This window comes from Dermacentor silvarum, chromosome 8 (assembly GCF_013339745.2).
Source record: "Dermacentor silvarum isolate Dsil-2018 chromosome 8, BIME_Dsil_1.4, whole genome shotgun sequence".
Classification (NCBI taxonomy): Eukaryota; Metazoa; Arthropoda; class Arachnida; order Ixodida; family Ixodidae; genus Dermacentor; species Dermacentor silvarum.
In genome coordinates this window covers 9,152,017-9,172,536 of record NC_051161.1, presented here as the reverse complement: position 1 = coordinate 9,172,536, position 20,520 = coordinate 9,152,017, and the positions used below count along the sequence as shown (strand labels likewise).

General features: G+C 46.9%; 1 protein-coding gene across 1 annotated transcript in view; it reads left to right on the top strand.

Moving 5' to 3' along the window:
• LOC119461936 (uncharacterized) overlaps positions 1-20,520 on the top strand; it is a 189,516-nt gene that overhangs the window by 121,008 nt on the left and 47,988 nt on the right. Inside the window, exons 2-3 of the mRNA XM_037723300.2 lie at positions 15,720-15,936; positions 17,987-18,990. Of these exons, the coding sequence (XP_037579228.2) occupies positions 15,720-15,936; positions 17,987-18,990 (1,221 nt within the window). The remainder of the gene's footprint in view (positions 1-15,719; positions 15,937-17,986; positions 18,991-20,520) is intronic.

Here is a 20,520-nt window from a genome sequence, read left to right as displayed (position 1 = left end):
TAGCATTGCATCACGCGCTGCAAAATGTATGGTTACGATGTGAAATAGAAGGAGGGTGGAAAGCAAGTCATTAGTTGAAGATTGAAGAACTGCGTCCCCCTCACTAAAAGCACGCAGCATTGCGGAAGATTGGGCTAACTTCATTTTATGAGGGCCCGCATTCACAGTGCAGCACATTCTTATTTAGAAAAAAAAATCGTGAGTAGTATAGGCACCCATTACGCTACGGTTAACAGTGATATACAACGTTTGGTGCAATGATAGGATAAGTTTCCTGTCATAGTCTACATTATGCTTGTTCTCCACTAGCCCCGTGCAACTCAAGATTAGCTCAGCACAAGCGTAACGTCGACAAGTATAAGCTGAGAAACACAGTGTGTGTGTTTGTGTGTGTGGGTTGTGTGTGTGTGTGTGTGTTGTGTGTGTGGTGTGTGTGCGTGCGTGCGTGCGTGCGTGCGTGCGTGCGTGTGCGTGTGTGTGTGTGTGTGTGTGTGTGTGTGTGTGTGTGTGTGTGTGTGTGTGTGTGTGTGTGTGTGTGTGTGTGTGTGTGTGTGTGTGTGTGTGTGTGTGTGTGTGTGTGTGTGTGTGTGTGTGTGTGTGTGTGTGTGTGTGTGTGTGTGTGTGTGTGTGTGTGTGTGTGTGTGTGTGTGTGTGTGTGTGTGTGTGTTTCATACTGTACAGCATGGGACATAGGTACGTGCGTTACGTGTCAATAAAGCTGTTGGAAGTCAACGCCCTGTATCTCGTTTTCGCGGTCCCGTGTATAACGCGCTGTGACATATGCCTATTATGCAACACCAACTACGCTCCAATTTTTGTTTGAGACAACCTTTCAGCAAAAATGCCATCAGCGTAGGCGACAAGCCGTTGAACACCACGGTCACGTAAGGAAGAGCTTTCTTCCCTGTTCTTCTTCTCTTTCTTGCGTGCGACTAGATCTTTTTGTCAAAGTGCGCTCCTGTGTAAGCATAAAATATCAAATCTACAGCGTTCCCCTCCCGCACCTATCTCACAAATGTGCGCTTCCTTGTGCACTGCATATACCAACTTGCCCAGCAAGCAACACGACAAACCTTCAGCAAAAGCTCTTCATTATCCGCGCGAATAATCTTTCTTGCTGGTCGGTGAAAGGCTAGCGACGCCTTTAACTACACTGCACGGAATTCTACTGAGACAGAGTATAGCACTGCAAGCAGAATGGCAGCGATTGCTTCGCTTGAGCGGAACCCTTTCCCAAGTTTCCAGGCATCGCCACTCAGTGATTAACTCGGCATCACGAAAGCTGCCTGCCGCGCAGCAGTTGGAGGCGCACGGGAAATGGGAGGAGAGAGAATCGAGGCTGACGGTGGGAGAAACAAGTATACACGTTGGCACAAGACAAACCATCAAGTGAGAAACGAAGCAAAGCACTGATTCCGCGGGTGGAAAGCGACATAGGTTTTGTGTCAAGCCAGCTGGATGTGACAAGGTCATAGCCTGAAGCTTAAGCAAGAGGGCGAGAAAGCTGGCTAGCATCCAATCAATATGGCGTCGCTGCTCAACCTTAAGCTGCTGAACGATGTTTAACGCTGGAGCCGCTCGTATATTTACCTTGTGGCAGAGAAATCCATCATGAACGTGTTCGACAACGAGCGAGAAACGGAACTCGGAGCCTCTGACTCATGAGTACGCTTTTCTATGTTAGCAAATTTAAAGTCGTCACATGGTAGCTAGACTTCAATGACTTAATTGAATGGAGGTGTCAAAGTTGAAAGCTGCGCTTTGCTTTCGTTGAATGAGAGAAAATTCATTGCTAATCCAGTACCGTTGTGTAAAATTTACGACGACAGTCTAAATTTTCTTGTCACTTTACCTTTTCTATGCGTAGCGGATTAATTTTAATTTTTCGAAGGTCAGGTGATTAACAAGGCCTTGAGATTGGTTTAACTGCACGTGAACAGAGGTGGCTGTAGCTATGACGTTAATCACGTCTCAGAAGACTATGACGTCTCACTGCGCTTCGTCTTCTGTCTTCCTAGCTATACGCGGAACATTATACGCAGTGGCAGGCGTGTAAAACACGTACACAGGAAGAAGATTAAGAACACTATGTGCACGTTTCCGCTGACTCTGCATGTCACGACTGCCATTTTTGAATGCGTAAGTTCTTTTTTATTGCGGTAGCAATTATATGGACACTTCAACCAGATTTCTGCCGTCGCCGTCGCCGTGAGGTTCCGTATAGATTCCAATGACGATAAAATCGTCGCCGCGCGCTATCACGGAGAGCGAACTCCCGGCTGAAAGCAAACGCGACCGCCGCGCGAAAGACCGTGGGTGTATGGGAGGGAGGGAGGCGCGGCGACACTGTGCTGCGGCACCAAAGGCGTATCTTGCAACCAAGGCAGCGCGAGAGGGAGTGGGAGGGTGCTGGGGCGGGGGGGGGGGGGGGGGGCGCAGCTTCTACTCTGCCAACAACCGTGCTCGTACGTTAGCTGTGGCGGTCGCCCGCACCGTCTCTTATCTCCACACGGCTCTGACCTTTGTATGCGCTGTGCATCCGCCGCTCAGTTTCCTTTGAAGCGATAGACCGCACGGACCTTGCCCGCTGCGGCGGCTGCGCTTGCTGCCAGCGTTTTGACAGTCGTTGTCTGCGGTCATTCAGTGTGATCTATTCATGATTGCTTGTGCGCGCTGACACCACGCGTGTTAATTCAGTTAGTAATGGTCGAGCTTATCTCACATGCCCATTTTCCAACGCGCGCTACACATGCAATGCTGCCTGGATCGGCAATGCAGCGCTACAGGTGTGTATATATCCCTTCGTACCCGCACGCGCTGCCCACGGTAAACGCTTCTCATCAACACCACCGTTTCACACGCGCCTTGTCGTGGTCATCGAGTCTCTCTTCATGTCGGTCTACTTACGCCGCAGCACACCTGCTTACTTATTAAGCTCATGTTTACTACAATTCATATTGCTACCAAAGCCGCTCACCTTACTTCGTGTGACATTGCTGTGTTGCTATCGCATTCATTGCTTCGCCCTTAGGGCGAAACTGTAACATTTTCTTTTTTTGCAGCTACTATGACGCCAAACATATCTGCATCTTGTGGTTGTGAAGTCAACGTCTCCATAGATAAATAAGCATTTCATCGTTTATCGTTCTTTATAGTTATATAATTTTGAAGAGGCCGGCGATAAAATAATTCTTGTGAGAAAATAATTGCAGTTGATGTTTCCGAAACCGCACCATTGTTTAACACCTCTTAACGTTAGCATATTTTGTATTGAGGGAGCGTAGCGTAAGGAACTATTTTGTTGTATTTAAAACTGAAAACACAACAAAGCGTCACGGAAATCATATTCGGCTCACGGCTTCTTAGGTGAGCATGTCTTACCACAGATAAGGGGGAAATAATACAGAAACCGGGATTTTACTTGCGGCTCTCACGGAATCCGAAGTTAAGTCAGGTACGAGTAATTCTTGCTCCTGCTCTAAGTTTTATTGTTAGCTTTGACCTAGAATCTTATTTTTGCTTTATTTGCCGCAGAAATGTGTCGAAACTGTGATGAATTGTGATTATCACTGTAGTCGTTAACGCATTAGCATATTCGTTGCAGCTGCGCTCATTTCTGCGTCTTTGATGGGTTATCCTTGCATGAGGACTGCTAGAATGCCCAGTCACATTTTTCAGTAAGTCTCCTCGATCCCATTACCAGCAGTAGCACGTCAACATCGCCACAACTCGGCGCGCCTCGGTTCGCGCGGCCGCAAGGCCAACAGAAAGTCTTGCAAATACATATAGTAGCGATCGCTGGCTCGGACGCAGCCATCCATCCCGTAGTGTCTACGTAAAGAGATTTGTGGTGCACACGTTGTGACGCACTATGTCGCCAGCTCAACATCCTTTTGTCAATGCGATCTGTGAATCGTGCATTTGAACAACTGTTCACTGTACCTAGCACACTTAATCTGTGCCACATGTTACATTGTGCATTGGCTCAACGCTCCGAAAAAATAGAAAAGAACACAACAATAACTTTAGTTTCGTGAACATTTTACTTCATTTCAGGGCTACCCTGGTATCTTGCATATCGCTGCATCCTCATATAGTTATCTCAATAGCTATCGGCTCAGACCACGCGCACAAAACACAAGAGCGAGTGGAAGGAGGTGCGTACTTTCGCATGAGTACACCATATGTTTTCTTGGCAAAAAGTAGTTAGCTCAGAGGAATACATGGTTGCGCTAACAGGAAAACAAATATTTAGAATGAAAAGTAGAAGACGATAGGTCGGGCGCTGACCTATAGGTCAGCGCCCGACCTATCTTTCTTCACTTTTCTTTCTAAGTCTTTGTTTTCCTGTTAGCGCAACCACGTATTCCTCGGATCTCAACCAACTCGCCCAGCAACAAGTTCTACTCAAGTAGTTAGCTCAGCTGCACCGTACAGTTTCCCACTAAAATACTAGAGGGAACTCTGACACTGCGATTGCCCAGCCGCCACGAGGATGATTGTTAGAATTACAAAAAAAAGCAGTTATATACACAGATTCCCTAAGTGCACCAAAGGCCCTAAGTCTAAAATCCGAATGTGAACCTTTCCAGGTGACATTTTGTGGATGCTGCGAAGAGCATAGGAACATGGCAAAATAATACGCCTGGCCTGGCTGCCGAGCCACACTGCTATCCCATGAAACAAAAGGGCGGATAAATTAGTAGCAACAGTGGCACACAAAACATCAGTAATTATGAAGGTACCTTTCAAAGATTGTAACCGCAGATGTCGCACAGCGTTCAACTCAAAGTGGCAGGAGGAATGGGACTCCTGGATTCAGCCGCCTTGACGATGATTTTTATCACATGGATTTGTCTAATCTTCGGGCTTGTGGCTTCATGCGTTCTTGTGGCTTCATTTATTCCATTTTAACTGCCTCTATTGGCCTAAATTTTAACGCAATCTATAGAAGGCAGTAAGACTCTGCTAACAAGCATAATCGCTGCTAATTGCAGCGGTTCCACGTGTCCGTACATCCGTGGCGTAGTGGTTTCAATATCGGGCTTCTGTGCTGGATGTGCTGGGCTCAAATCCTGTCTTCGAGCAATTTTAATCATGTTTATTTAATTATTTTTACCTCACTACTTTCTTTAATATGATCCGGTTGCAAACTCATGAAGCCATTTACAGTCAGAAAGACCAAGTTTAGACAAACCCATGACAGGGGTAATTGGAGATCGCAGGGAGAGCCTTTCATCCTGCAGCGGGCATAAAAATAGACTGATGATGATGCACTAACCACAATTATTGTAGGAAACTCCATGCTAACCATCGTTGCCATGCTGGCTGAACTGCCCTGTATACTTGCACATATCGTGCAACTCACTAGCGCCACAGTGAGTTGCACCACTGCTAAACCAAAGCGCGGGTACTTGCGCTTGGATAGAGCGGCTGCAGTTGTGTGCCTTGCAATGCTGCAACTACTCATGGTTCCTGTTGCATAGATTTCGTCGCGCGAGCTGATGCTATCAGCGTAAAATAATGCTTCAATCCAAAACGCGTAACAGAATAATAATTTTCTGTAACGATTCCGTGATGTGACACTATTTAAAGTTTGGCTTTTGAATGGACACTCGTTGTACGTCCAGTGATGCGTATTCACAAATAGGTTACCGCCACGTGTCCAGCACATGAAAACTTACCCCATGGCGTTTTAGCCTCTTACTCTCGTCGTCCCTTGCGGCTCAAGCCTGGCTCTTTCATAATCACCGTATGCATACCGCAGGTAACATTCTTAGTTTTGTGCTAGCGCTCGCGTTACAAGCGCACAAGTACACACTGTTTAAAACGACTCGAAATAAGAGCACTATGTGTTGTTCTCCTGAGCGGCCTGCGGCGCTAACACTCTCAAGGCAATTGTACGAATAGTTGTGCCGCACGTACGTATGCAAAAAAGCGGCAAGCCGGAGGTGGCAGCTATGACTGCAGCTCAATGGGAAGAGCACGGTAGGCGTCATGAAAAGGCTGCGGATTCGGCCACCGGCGACAGGCTGCCGTTTCTTTCACGGTGGTTTCCTTTTACAGCCAAGCTGTAGAGGGGAGCTTCGCAGGCCGGCGGGGTGCAGCGTGTTCGGTAACAAAGTTGAATCAAAGAACATCTATAGCTCCACATTTGTGCTTTGAAACGTAAGAAAAGTTGACTTAGGTGTACTTCGTTCAAATAGACAGCAACTTTTTTTTCTTATGTCGCATTTTACCGTCAGCACCTTGTAGGTCAGCTAGAAGTGTATACAGCTTCGGTGATGAAAACTGCGAGTTTTCCTCTGTTCAGGTGTCAGCCGACTGCGCTAGACAGTTAGTGTGGTCAGCAGTAATCTCCTTTCGTTCCTTTTTGTTTATATCTTCATTATTTGTTTATTTGTTTGTTTATTTACTAAATAAACAACCAATTACTACTACGGCGTTGTGTCCAGCAACGAGCCAAGGAGGGTGGTAGCACCAAAGCGGTCGTATAACCAGAGCGTCGGGGGGGGGGATTTTGTGTCGCTAACAGTTCCAATTAAAATTGTGGGGTTTTATGAGCCAAAACCACGATCAGATTACGAGGCACGCCATAGTGGCTGGCTCTAGATTAAATTTTACCACCGGGGCTTCTTTAACGTGCACCCAATGTACGGTGCACGATTGTCCTTGCATTCTGCCCCCATCAAAATGAGCCCGCCGCGGCCGGGATTGAACCCACGACCTCGAGCTCAGCAGCGCAACGCCATAGCCACTGAGTTACCACGCCGGGTGAGATTGTGTCGCATTTATACGGTAGCATAACTACAATAGGATATGGTGGTACATGGATAACACCAACTAAACATCGAGCCTCTCGGTTCTCTTGGTACACATCAATTTTCATTTTTATATATTATTTCATTTTATTTCCTTAAAGACCCCGTAGTAGGGGTATTACATAAGGGGGGGGGAATACAACATATACAAACAAGTGTTACAATGCTTTCAATTCGTTAGATAAAAACGTTGTTACATCTTGAACGAATTGTGATGAACAGGTGACCGCACCGACTTGATGAGGTAGGGCACTCCAGTCTTTAGATGCTCGGTAGTAAACGAGGCTGAAAATGTATTTGTGCGTGAGTTTGGTTGTGCTACCTGCAGAGGATGGCCAATGCGTTGTGACCGGCGTGATGGGAGGGGGGAGCAATGTATGGTGGACGATGAAGTGTCGAATAGTAGAACCTATGGAAGAGGGAGAGGGTGGCATTGCGGCGACGAAAGGATAGAAGCGATAAGGAAGATTCATTTTTCAAGTATGAAATACTGACGTCGTAGGAGTATGTAGAATGAATATACCTGGTGGCGCGATTTTGAACTGCCTCAAGGGCTTTGGCGAGATATGCTTGATGCGGATCCCAGTGATGCGGCTCGAACAAGGTGGTTTGGGCAGCTGCGTGTTCTTTCTAGTTTATCGTTTGTTTATCCTAATGAAGTCACCACGAAAATAAGACGAGGAGAAAGGGGTACACACGCAGTGAGCTTTTTATACTTCCTGTGCTGGTGCGCCAAATATTTTAGACGCCAATTCAATGATATTGCAGATCATATTAGGTACAGGTTCCCAAAAGATAAACTCTTAGTAATAAAAATTGTGCTTACCTTGCACTAGCGGTTAACCTTAATGGATTTGATATTCTCACAGGATCTGGAGATTTAGGCCGATGTATGCACGACCTTCTTTCTATTTGACATCAAACCATGCACACATAGGCGATGTAGGGGAGAGAATGTATAATAAAAAGTTTCGTTCCTTTTTTTGTGTACGTTTGCTTATTGAACTTCTGATGGAAATGCACATATCGCTGCCAATCACGCACCATACGCATCGACCAAACACATGCACGTTCCGACTTTCTCCCCCTTAGACTGGGTGGCAGCAACATTGTCCACGCTCTGTGGAGGTCCTATTCTCGCTTTAGTATTTTTTCAACCACGATTTGCTGCTCACTGAGCCAAATGAAAAAGAAAAAACTGCAGAGAACTGATGCCATGCTAATTCTAGTATAACCAGAAAAAGGGCAAAACGTCTTCGTCTAAGTCCTCGCGCTGAATACACAAAGAGTTCAGTAACAGAGGCGACGGTCGTGCGCTCGGTTATTTCCGCACGATGCTCCACTATCTTTCGGCGTCATATCACCCGTTTTGTTTTTCGCTCAAATTGCTTACCGGTTGGCGTGCAGCATTTAAAGCGCTTTTGCGCATTTAATATTAGTACTTATTGATCCTCTTTCCACCGGTCATGGTCTTGAACGTTATATTTATTTCTCAGCTCCAAATGAATAAAAATTCAGTTCCAACAATAAATCGAGGGCATCCTGGACGGCTGAGACATGCGCTTATCGCGGAACGGGCTAGAGCTGCAGATGTAATTAGATTTTGAAAATTCGCTGCTTTATGAAATGCCGCAGTAACGGAGGGCTCCAACTTATTCTTGGCCCCATACGGTTCTTAACGTGCACCGATTGGTTGGTGCGCAGACACCTTCTTTTATTTATTTATTTATTTATTTATTTATTTATTTATTTATTTATTTATTTATTTATTTATTTATTTATTTATTTATTTATTTATTTATTTATTTATTTTACACTTTTTTTAGATTAACACATTCTTTCTGCAGAAAAAAAGGCGAAATGAATGACTGTTGTTTTGCTGACGCTCTTGCGACGTAAACAACCAGTCATTACTGGTGCGCAGAAGAGTAACAAGTCGCTGATAGTTTATTTCCGCGTAGCCTTCATTACGCGGTGAACACAATCAGTGGAATGCCCACCGACGCGTGTGACGCAAGCAGTCGACGTCTCTGCCGAGCCCCAGTCGAGACATTCGGAGAAAAACGTGAACGGGTTGTATAAAACCAGCGGACGTCCACGTTGTGAAAGAGGATCATCTGTTGCCGTTGGAATAAATGCCAGCAAGTGCATTCTAGGCTTTTTTCCATGTTTCTTTAGTCTTGTATTTATTTCTCTCAGCTCAAGACGTGTATTTAAAAACAAGTAAACCGGCTGCGATAGGCAATAAAATATTCACACTTGAAAATCAAGCACCGTACCTTCATGCACGGAAAAAAATCGTATTGCGTATTTTTGCGGAAAACGAGTTCGCTTACTTTGGTGCATTGGGAAAGTACATTTACTTATGATGCTTTCGTAATAGATTCTATCGTTAGAGTGTGCCACGTTTCCGTACGAAAGGATCCGCAAGTTATTCATTTTTTTATGCGTGCGGGAAACCCCTTTTTCGTGCTTTGAACGGCATAATTGCGTGCTTAAAGTCATTCTAGAGCACAGAGACATCTCCTCCTTTCTCGAATGGGCACGTAATCTCTCAGCATGCCCGGCATGACACTCGGCAAACCTCTCCAAAAGTTGCTCTCTCTGAGCAATTCCAGCACCGACCACGCTCGAGTTGACAAATTTTGGCGCATACTCTCGGCAAGGACATACAAGGCATATTGAACTAACAGATTCGGACAGAAAATTCATAAACACCGAGGGATGCGCGTCAGCTCGTAACGATTATACTTCACCTCTGACTTTTCCGGTACTAATGACGTTCCCATCGAACCATTACTACAGCTTTCCGTCAAAATAATACCAGACATCAAGATTAACCATGATGACATATGTAGCATCGTCAATTCACTTAAGCTAACCATCTCAGCCAGCTGTGATTGCATTAACACTAAAATACTTGTTAACACCAGTACAGTTTCTAGCCAGGCACTACACATAATATTTATGACACGGAGCAGATGCCCGACGACTAGGAAAAGCCGCGTGTAGTACCAATTTTTAATACTGGTAACCGTGCTTTAGAGCTATAAATTATAGTCCAATTGCTCTCACTAGCATTTCTTCAAAACTACTTAAACATAAGTAATCTCATCGAACCTAATGACTCACCTAGCTGGAATATATCAACTTCTTTTACCCTCATCCACATGGCTTCAGAAAACTATTTTCATGCGAGACCCAACTCGCTGAGTTCTCTCATGGCATCTTGCAATTCACAAACCTTCATTTGCAAATTGATGCCATCTTTCTTTAAAAATTATTACTCAAAAGCACTTGACCGCATTTCCCATAACCACCTCCTTTAAAAAACCTCGTCTATCGGTACCCCACATTGTTAGCTTTCTTGTGTGAAACACAAGTGCGTGCACAGTTCACCTCGGCAAATGACTATTAGACATCCCTTAATAGCGTAACATCTGGTGTGCCGCAAGGCGCTGGTTTATCGCTACTACTTTTTTTTCCATCTACATCAATGACCTACCTGCTGACATAAAGAATAAATTACGTCTATTCGTAGACGACTGCGACATGCATTCCTCTATTAAAGGGTCTAACAATGTCACCGCCCGCCAACGGGATCTTGACTCCATCGCAGTATGGTGCAAAAAACTGGTCATGCCTGTTAACCTTACGAAGTGTAAGGCTATGTCATTCATCCGCAATCGCATAATAATCAACCACAAATATACATTTATTTCTGCTCTTATCAGTCATGCCACGTCTCATAAATACTTGGTCGTTCACATGACTTCGTCGCTATTATGGACAACATATATTAACACCATCTGATCTTATGCTTCACGTACCCTTGGCTATTTAAAGCGTAATCTGAAAACTACACCACCTGAAAGGAAAAAAAAATTGGTGTGTCCGCAACTAGAATATCCGCCATTTTCTGGCACCATTCCCAATCATCTCTCGCCACGGACATTGAAGCAATACGAAATGACGCTGCTCGGTTTATAACACCCTAATGCTCTCACAGAATGTGTAAGAGTGGGGTTGAAGATTATTATACAGAAGAGAAAGGCAATGTTCAATTGTCTCGCAATGGAAGAATTCATGACCATCAGTCAGGCTCTAGAGTCTTTGCGGGAGTACCTTTATTTTGGTCAATTACTCACGGGGAACCATAATCATAAAAAGAAAATTTACAGAAAAATAAAAATGGGTTGCAGTTCAACAGCAGGCATTCCCAAATCCGTGCTGGGACCTTACCACTGTCGTTATAAAAAAAAAGTGTACAATCATTGCATTTTACCGGCAACTTGAAGCAGAAACTTGGAGGTTAACAGTGAATGACTGCGCAAAGAGCGATGGAACGGAAAAACTTCACCGACGATTACGGTACTCCCTAATGCGAAATTTGAGCGCAGCTCTATACGTGTTTTCGTATAGAGTTTCGTGTCTCGTGCGGCACGTTGCAAACGGAGCGAAGTGTGGCGCGACTGCCTCGCTTATCTGGGGATCGCGAGAGCCAGCGCGTGGATGACGCGTGGGCACGATTCATAGCAGCCGCCGCAGACAGACCTCCCAGACGACGCGCGCTACTCTGGTGCCATCTCGTAGCGATCGTCGCCGCGCTACGCTTTTCTTCTCACGTTTTTGCCATACCCCCCTCCTCCGATTTCCGCATCATGGTTCCGCTGCACCCCCTCCTCCACTGTTACCCTCGCGCCTTTCATCCCCCGCGGCACTCCGCGTTCGCTCTTTCATCCTTCGCTGTGCTCGGTTACGCCGAGGCTTGCCGCAGGAACGGGCGCCTAAGAGCTGCGTTCTAAGATGTTAGGTGTGACGCAAGGAAACGGGAAGAGAGCGGTGTGCATCAGAGAGCAAACCGGGATAGTGAATATTCTAGTGAACACTAAAACCACTGGACCATTATAGTTACAGCACGAGTACCTAAGGAAGTGAAGCGCAGTCGAGGACGGCAGAAAATGATAGCGGCGGGGAAGGGGGGGGTCAAATTAGGAAATATTAAGGCTCAAGTTGGCATCAGCTAGCGTAAGATAGGGGTAATTGGAGATAACTGGGAGAGGCCTTCGTCCTGCAGTGGACTTGAAGATAGGCTGCTGCTTATTATTATTATTATTATTATTATTATTATTATTATTATTATTATTATTCTTGCAAAATTAATGTCACCGCACTAAAAAGCACATTTAAATTACCATCACTTCCCTCCCGCAGGATCATCTCTCGCGTCTGCTTGCTTCACTCCTTTTATTACCATCTGCACTGCAAGTATTCCCTGTTAAAATCCGGGCTTACGCACATCTTCCCGCTTAAACCACAGTCGTCCCATAGTACGCATTATCACCCGGTCATCTGCCATGAACATTTCATTCTTCCCGGACGCGATAACCCACTGGCATAGCCTGCCAGAAAACGTAGTTTCATGCACTGACCGCAAATCATTTCGGCATTTGCTAACCAACCATCTTGCCTAATGTTCCGAAACATAATCATGCTCTTCTCTAACACATCTTTTCTTTTTCTTGCCCCTCTACGGACACAGTGCTGCCCTTTTTGCAGTAGCGCACCCAGGATCTCTGCCAGGGGGGGGTTGACAGTTTGCAGTACCATCTAAACCGTACTAATTTCAATTTCTTCACGGGAAATTGTCAAAAATGCGCTTTTTGCGAGTGTGCACACGCTTGCGCGTCTTACATCTTAGTTGCAGTACTCAAATGCGTAAGGAAAGAAAAGGGGTTAAACAAAAGGGGGGGGGGGGGGGGTTAAGTCGGCCTCAGGGGGGGGGGGGGGGGGTACCACCCGGTTAGTGGCCTATCCCCCTCAGTGGGTTGTGCCAAGTGTTGAGGCATCATCATCATCATCATCATCTTGTTCGCGCGCTCGCGAGACAGGCGCTGGCAGCCCCGGTGACCACGCAACACGAAGCAGTGTCACCACGCTGGCAGTAACGCACTCGTCGTACTCGATCTGGCACAGCACCTTCTTGACACCGAACCATGTGGACCGACGACACGGGCGACGAGATCGTCTCCATCTCCACCGACAACCTGCAGAAGCAGCAGCGGCAGAAGGTGCAGGTGGCCAGTGCGCAGTCCCTCGCCCAGAGGTTCCTCAGCAGCAAGTTCTCCATCCTGCTGCTGGCGGCCATCGCGGTGCTGTTTGCGGGCGTGCTGCCTTTCGTGGCGTTCCGGGCCGCCATCCTGAGCAGCTCGCGCGCCCTGACCAGCCGCCTGTCCAGGTGCGATGAGAAACTAAGCGTATAGTGGCAGACCAGAACTTATTAAGAGTCTCACAAGCTTAGCAGCTGCCAATAGCTTTAGCTTGTTCGTAGGCATGTAGTCCTTGTTTCTATTCATCTACCTTGTGCCCCCTGCGCGTACAAGAATCAGAACGGAGGCGGTACAGTGGTACGTATATACCGCGGCGGTATACGTGCGCGGCAGGTACATATCGCTCGACGGAATTGAGTTTAGACATTCATTACATTAATTATGTATTTGCACATTTATGTAACACAAGTCAATGCCGCCAATTTGCCGTGGTTCTCATTGTAGCATTTGCTATAAATGTTCCACTCAGTTCCTTTATTTCAATAGCACATAAATTTACACAGCTGAGGCAGAACTCTTCCTAAGCAACTTGTATCAGTATTATCGCTGTATATAAAACCCAGAGCATTGTCTCGCTGGAGTGGTGCACACTCGCTGCAGACAAGTTAGCCTGGGATCCCATTAAAATGCAATGTCGTGACGTAAAAATGATGCTGCAGTGACAAGCAGCTTTGGGACATTTATATCGCTTCCCGCTGCTTCAGGTCATCAGGGGACGCTGCGACTGATATCCCCGGGATAGATCGGTCTGGGACGCGGCCACATGCGCTTCTCGGGAAGTAGGAATCCCGAAAATGAATGGTCGATGCCCGAACGTCCGGTTACGAGGAAGCACACTTCGGTCAGGAAGTCCCGTCGTAGCGCAGATTCCTCGTGGTTAAATCAAGGCAGAATCAATTTGTCGCTATCGTTTATCAACCGGGAACTGGGCAACTTCTACCTTGAAGATTAGTGCTTCATTTTTACTTGGCAATATTCTTGTGTTATAGATGACAATTAAAACAGCAGAAAGACTGAAGACAATGGAACAATTGAGCACTCAACCCACAAGAGCGCATGGACAAACCTTGAATACACGAGTCCGGTATTGTGTGCTATACATAGGTTTCGCACTTCCCGGTTTAACGCGCCGTGTTGGAAAATAGGCATATTATTATGTGTCGAAATGCGTGCGCCCAACCTGATCATATCGAACAGATGAAGTGCGATACTCTTTTGAGATGCAGAACTTCAAAATCTCGACGCGACACCTTGATTTGAATCAGCCGAAAGCTACTTTTATGGTGCTAAAATTGCCGTTCACGCTTAGCTCAAACGCACTGCTGAAATGTCCGAACAGTGCCATAAATTTTATGGTCGCCGAACGTGCTTTTATCTGTGTATACACGCCACGCATGTTTATGGCAGAACAAACCGTTCAAAAACCGTGCACTGTCTCGGCGTGTGGTGGCACCACCCGCGAGAACTTGAAAACCTCAAGTACCTGCAGCTCACAGAGAACAATAATTCTATGTCGACATATTTATATATTTTGCCACGTAAAATACTTCACCTTAATTAATGATTACAAGCTTTCGCTGAGCCCTCTATTCCGATTTTCTTTTTACAACTATATATAATCTTCGCTTTCTGTCATTTTCACTGAACACAGCATTCAAATACATCGTTTGTTACAAAAAACCAACACAAACTACCTGTCACTATTTTGTTTTTGTTTTTCAATTTCTTTTATTGTATGAATATAAAAGATGTCGCAAATATGCTGAGCTTGTCTGGGTAAAAATTTGAGAGAGTAGATTATCGATGTTGAATACCGTGGCAGTTAACAAAAATGAACACAAAGAGAACAGTTCGTGCGACCTCGGTTAATTGTTCTGCCAGTTTCAGCACTGTACCGAGCCGCACTGCGCATTTTACAGCAAAGCTGTTAAGGGCTGTCTTCGATGGTCCGCGTCCGGATGCTGAAAAAAACCTCTCATTGGACGTATTCTATATGTGCGAGTGAAAGCGCGCGAGCGACGCGCGCTTTCACGGGGTGCGAACGCACGGCGGAGAGCAAACGCCACTTCCGTCGCGCGAAAGGCCGTGGGGGGACGGGAAGGAGGGAGGTAAGGCGACGTTTAGCTGCGGCACCAAATGCGTATCTTGCGACCGGGCGCAAGGTGAACTGGCGACTCAATCTCCCACGCGAAAGGAGGACAGCGGAAAAGCAGCGTGGGAGGGAGGGGTTGCGGCTTCTGCTCTGCGAGCAACTTGTACTTTGCGCGGCGCCGGGCGGTCGCGCGCACCCTATCTTGAAATCGATCTGCAACACGGCTCCTACCTTTGTATGCGCTGTGCTTTCGCCGCCCAGTTTCCGTTGAAGCGATAGACCGCATGAACCTTCGCTAGCTGCTGACGCGCTTGCTCACGCCAGTGTTTTGACAGCAGTTTTGTGCGGTCACACAAACAATGCGCAGAACTGTTGTCGACGGCGGCGGCGTTTTGCCCGCGTTCGCACTGAACGAGCGCGGCGCTGGTGACGTGTTTATGAAGAACGTGTAAACCTTTGCCGTACACTCTATGGCGGTGTACCGTAGTGACCATAAGGCCATGGTCCCTGTGGTCACTAAATAAATGAGAACACCGGATCATATATATTTCTCATTCTATAATAGTTCAAATAACCAATTACACCATCACATCATAATAGTCATAATTGTAAATGCATAATTCGCCCCATAGTACAGCTTCGCTGGTCTTCCATCCCCACCCCAGTGGAAGGGCTAACAGTTTTTCCCGCTCGCAGGAGCGCTTCGTCCAGCGTGAACAGGCAGGCGCAGGATGCCGTGACGGCATTCGACGTCGTCATGGCGCAGAGCCACGACCACGGCCATGCGCCTGCTCACCATCACTCTGTCGCGCGAGTCAGCGCCAGCGGGAACCCGCATGGTGGCAGGGCGCACCAACCCCTGCACACCCAACGTCATCACGCTGCCATCGCTCACGACGAGCTGCTGCCGCAGGTCGGTTGGTCTATACTGGTTGATTATTTGCTGTGAAAAGGATGGCGAGGGCTCGGGCCTGTTGTTTGTTTAGGGAAGGGGAAGAATGCGAAGGCTGCACAGTTCACCGTATGCAGGGTGTTTCACTTAACTTGGGCCAAACGTTAAATATAGGCAAATGCTACGTAACTGGACATAACCTAGGTAATGTTGTTTTCCGTCGCTTGGAGATACTCGCATTATTTTTTGCATTCCGCCTAACTATATAGTTTTAATTAATTACATTCTCAATTATTATAATTAGATGAATAGTGTCAATGATAAAATTGCAGAGCAACATGAGCAACTCCCGGTACAGGTTTCCGTTGCTGAATACGTGCTACATAAGTGTTTTTCCGAGCGTGAATGCAGCCCGCGAATACACGCAAAGTGCCTCGACTGGCCATTCGATTGAATCGCCTCCGAAAATTGGAGCATATCAGCTCTAGTGCTGCCGACTGTAAACCTAATTGGAACCGGTAGAAGGGGTGAGCAGCGATGGCACCACCAAGGGCGAAACTATGCTCATAATGCCTGTATATATTTATTATTATTCCCGAAAATTAACTTTTAGCTCTGAAATCAAGACTTCTTATGGCTGCTTGCTACGTACCCGACACAAGCCTACATTAGATTTTGAAATTTTAATCACGCAGCTTCTTGGTTGTCTTTAGAAGCAAGTGTAGCTTCACTTCAAGATGTGCGATAACGAGTTCCATATTTTATTCAGTAATTTTTCGCAAAGTTTTCCTCATAGTCAGTTACTGTATTTTATGCGGGAATTGGTGTCAAGGACCGGGAATGCAGTTGAGGTGGTTGGAAAGACGGAACTCCCATACCCGTCGATGTCTGTGCCTGCGCTGTAAAATGATAGTTGGCTCAACGTCTCACCACAGCTCAATCATGAGCACGTATTTATATTGACAACGTTGAGTCAGGGCTCGAGGTTTCTTAGCACACTCTAGGGGGATTGATAAAGTCTTTTGTGGGCATTGGTAAAAGCAACAAGGCTGACAAATAATGCTGATAAATGCTGATAATCTCAACAGTTATTGATGGCTATACGACGCCTTAACTTCGTCTATAGTACGTATGGGGTGAGTTATAGTAAAATTATGTTGTTATAGTAAAATTATGTTGCACACACACAATCATCACGCGGTTCTTAAACACTATATTAAACTGATATATTGGCATTCCACCAAAAAAATAAGTGGGCGTGTTAGCCGGGATCGCAACGGACGTGAAACTGATGAAAGATGATAAACTAAAACGAGACACCGACCACAAATGATCTAGTACGGTTAACGTTTTGGTTCCCACACGGAAGCATTGTTCATAAATTAGGCTAAAAGCAATAAAACAGTCGCTTAACCATGCCGTACGACGTGTCCGAGAAACCTAGCGCGCACAGGTGGCAAATTTTCATTGTTTCGATTAAGAATATCCGTCGTCGTATAAATGTGAAGCGACTCTAGATTAAGACGCATGTTTCGATTCTTTTCTTTGGCAATCAAACGTGCCTGGTCCCAGTTAATAGCATGCCCTGACGAAACACAATGTTCAGAAAGCACGCTCGAAGACATTTCCGGCTGTGCTCTGTTCCTCGAGCCCTTGCTTCTTGACGTCATTTTGGGGCTGCTTGAGGCGCCTCTCGAAGTTTCCGCTTTCGCTGACGCAAACAAACGAACAGTTCGCGCATGGAATGACACTAGACACGGGAAATTTCCCCCTTTATTTTGCCCTTCACATTCACAAGTTCATCTCGAAGCTTTCGGAGAAACTGCGATATACCTCTTGCCATGTTGGTTTGTTTCAAACATCCGTGCGCGTGTCGCGCTTGCCGAGCTAACGAGCGACAAAATTCTACAAGCTGCTCAGTATATGTACTCCGCGGCTTTCGACGAGTTCTCTCCACACATTCGTTTTTTTCTGTCAACTACGAAGTTCCCAAGAAAAACGTTCTTGGCACACGTGATGCAAACTAGTTATTTGATGTTTGATTAGCCGTGCCTCACTCTGTGCCAACCAGGTAATGGAACACCCTAAACCTTGCAACTCGACGGCTTGTCATCGGGAAGCGCTGAACATCTCGGAGCAACTGGATGAGTCCGTGTCACCCTGCGATGATTTTTATACGCACGTCTGCGGGCGCTGGACGCAGCGGGTCGCAGTGCCCAACGGCTCTGCCAGGGTCTCAGTGGACACCCTGACCCAGGACCACCTCACCCATCTCGTGGACGGAGCCTTCGGGCGCTACTCCGAAGAGCTGGAGCGGGTCGCCGACCTGTACAACGAGTGCCGGAACCACAAGTCGGGAGACTTCGAGCGAGCGCTGTTCGACGAGCTGGTTCGCGGCTTCGGAAACGTGAGCTGGTACCTGAGCATCCGCACCATGGCTAGCCGGCTGCGAAAGTCGGTGTGGCCCTTGTTTCGGGACGTGGGCGACACGAAGCTGTCAAGGAGCGTCGGCGTCTTCTACCGGACCGTCAACGAGCCGGCGCTGTTCTCTATCAAGCCAACCACGGACAGCGACTTCCCGAATGAGACGCTCATCTCCATCGGCCTGCCCACACTGGTGATGGGGTCGTTCATCCAGCACTCCTCCAAGATGCGCGATGACGGCAACGACTACAGTTACGTGTCCGATGCGATGGACATGATACTTGGCCAGAACAACCTGACACACGGCATCAAGGTGAACGTGCTGAACGTCGAACTCACGTTGGCGCGTGCCATCGGCACCACCGTGCCCGAGGCTCCGAGGCTGGTGCAGGTCCAGGAGCTGCCAAGTGCGGGCAAGCTCAAGTGGGACGCGCTGTTTCGCTCTATGATGGCCGAGGCGGACATGAACTTCTCGTCGGTGTACGTGTCGGTGGACTCGATGCGCTACCTCTACGCTTTGCAAGAGGCACTCAACGAGTTGCAAGACGTGGAGATCTTGGCCTACCTAGGGTTCCGCACCAAGCTTCTTCTGGCCCCGCTACTGATGGACAATGAGTCGCTCTCCCTGCTGGGAGCACTGGCCGTGTCCTCGTGAGTCATCGCTTTTTCCTTTATTGATTCCTTTTAATACGAAAGCATTAGATTCCCCCATTACACGAAAATCTGGCGGCGGCGGTGTGACCGAGCGATGGTACCAAAAAACTCGCAGTTTCGCCCGAAAGGCGAAGCATCGATTGCGATAGCAAATTAGTAGAGAGCTATGCAAAGCAAGGATAGTAGTTTATTTGGCCGTATAAAGTTGTAAAAATTCGCTTACTAACTAAAAAGACAAGCACTGTGTCATGCGCCCACAGGTAAACATGACCACATCTCGCTCGATGACCGCGGAAACTCGCTGTGAAAAAGCCGGAGTGAGAAAGTGCGCCAGCAGCATCGGACAAATTGACCTTCGCGCTGTCTCCCGTCTCGCTTCAACGTAAACTAAACTTCGAAAGCAGAGCGCATACGAAGCTACCGGCACTCGGCGCATGCACTTTGTCCCCATCGCAGATCGCTTTGAAGATGAGGCCCGCGTGGGCGCGCACTTAGCCCACATCACACTTCGCTCACAAACACGTAAAAAATGTTTGGATTAACGTCCCCTTGCTCAGTGAGGCTCCTTTAAAGAAAGTAAATTAATGATTTTGGTAAGAAAATTTGGTACATTTCAGTCTGGGTGGGAATTGAACCCGGGCCTCAGAGGTTGGAGACGACTTGCAGACGAGCTGCACGGCGGCTCCACGGTTCTGGCTGACTAAAGGTGTGCCTATAGTGCGCGCGTGATTGCACACGTCACGTCGCAGCCATCTGACTGACTAAAGGTTTCACTAAAGGGACTATGGAGATTTAGCATTCCCACACGTAAGCAGTCTTATGTGTCTCTGAAAAAAAATTTTAACAGCAGCGCTGTTTAAGCTGGCCGTAAGTCCGTGACGCGTAAGCAGAAAATGTGGGCCGATCCTGGCGCTAGTGCAGAAAGGGTCCAAGCGCAATGGCACATACCCCTTTGAACTAGAGAAGCTGAGCCTGGTTAAGCCTAGATAAGCATGGTTGGGACTACTTAAGCTTAGTCACCCATCGATAGCCAATCAATAGCTAATCGATAATCAATTAACAATCAATAAATTCCGGAAATTCTGAGGATTATTTGGTAGTGCTTAACCTAGCCCGAATATATACGTGGCCAAAACCTTGCGATAGCTAATCGATGGCCAATCAATAGCTAATCGATAATCGACAAATCAATAAATTCCGAGAAATGCTGGGGATGACTTGGTAGTGCTTAGCCTAGCCGCTAGCCCAAATACGTGGCCAGTACCTTGCGATAGCCAATCAATAGCTAATCGATAATTGATCAATACTCAATAAATTCCGCAAAATGCTGGGGATGGCTTGGTAGTGCTTAGCCTAGCCCAAAAGCTAGGACTAGCTAGGTGCCCATCAGTTCCGCTGTCTCTTAAGCATTGCACCTCCAGTGCAAGCTACGCTATTTTTCCTTCCTTTTCTCTTCTTTTTTTAAGACAAGGTTTTCTTTCGCGGTGTCAGATTGATTTGGGGCTCGTGGAATCTGAACATCTGGCT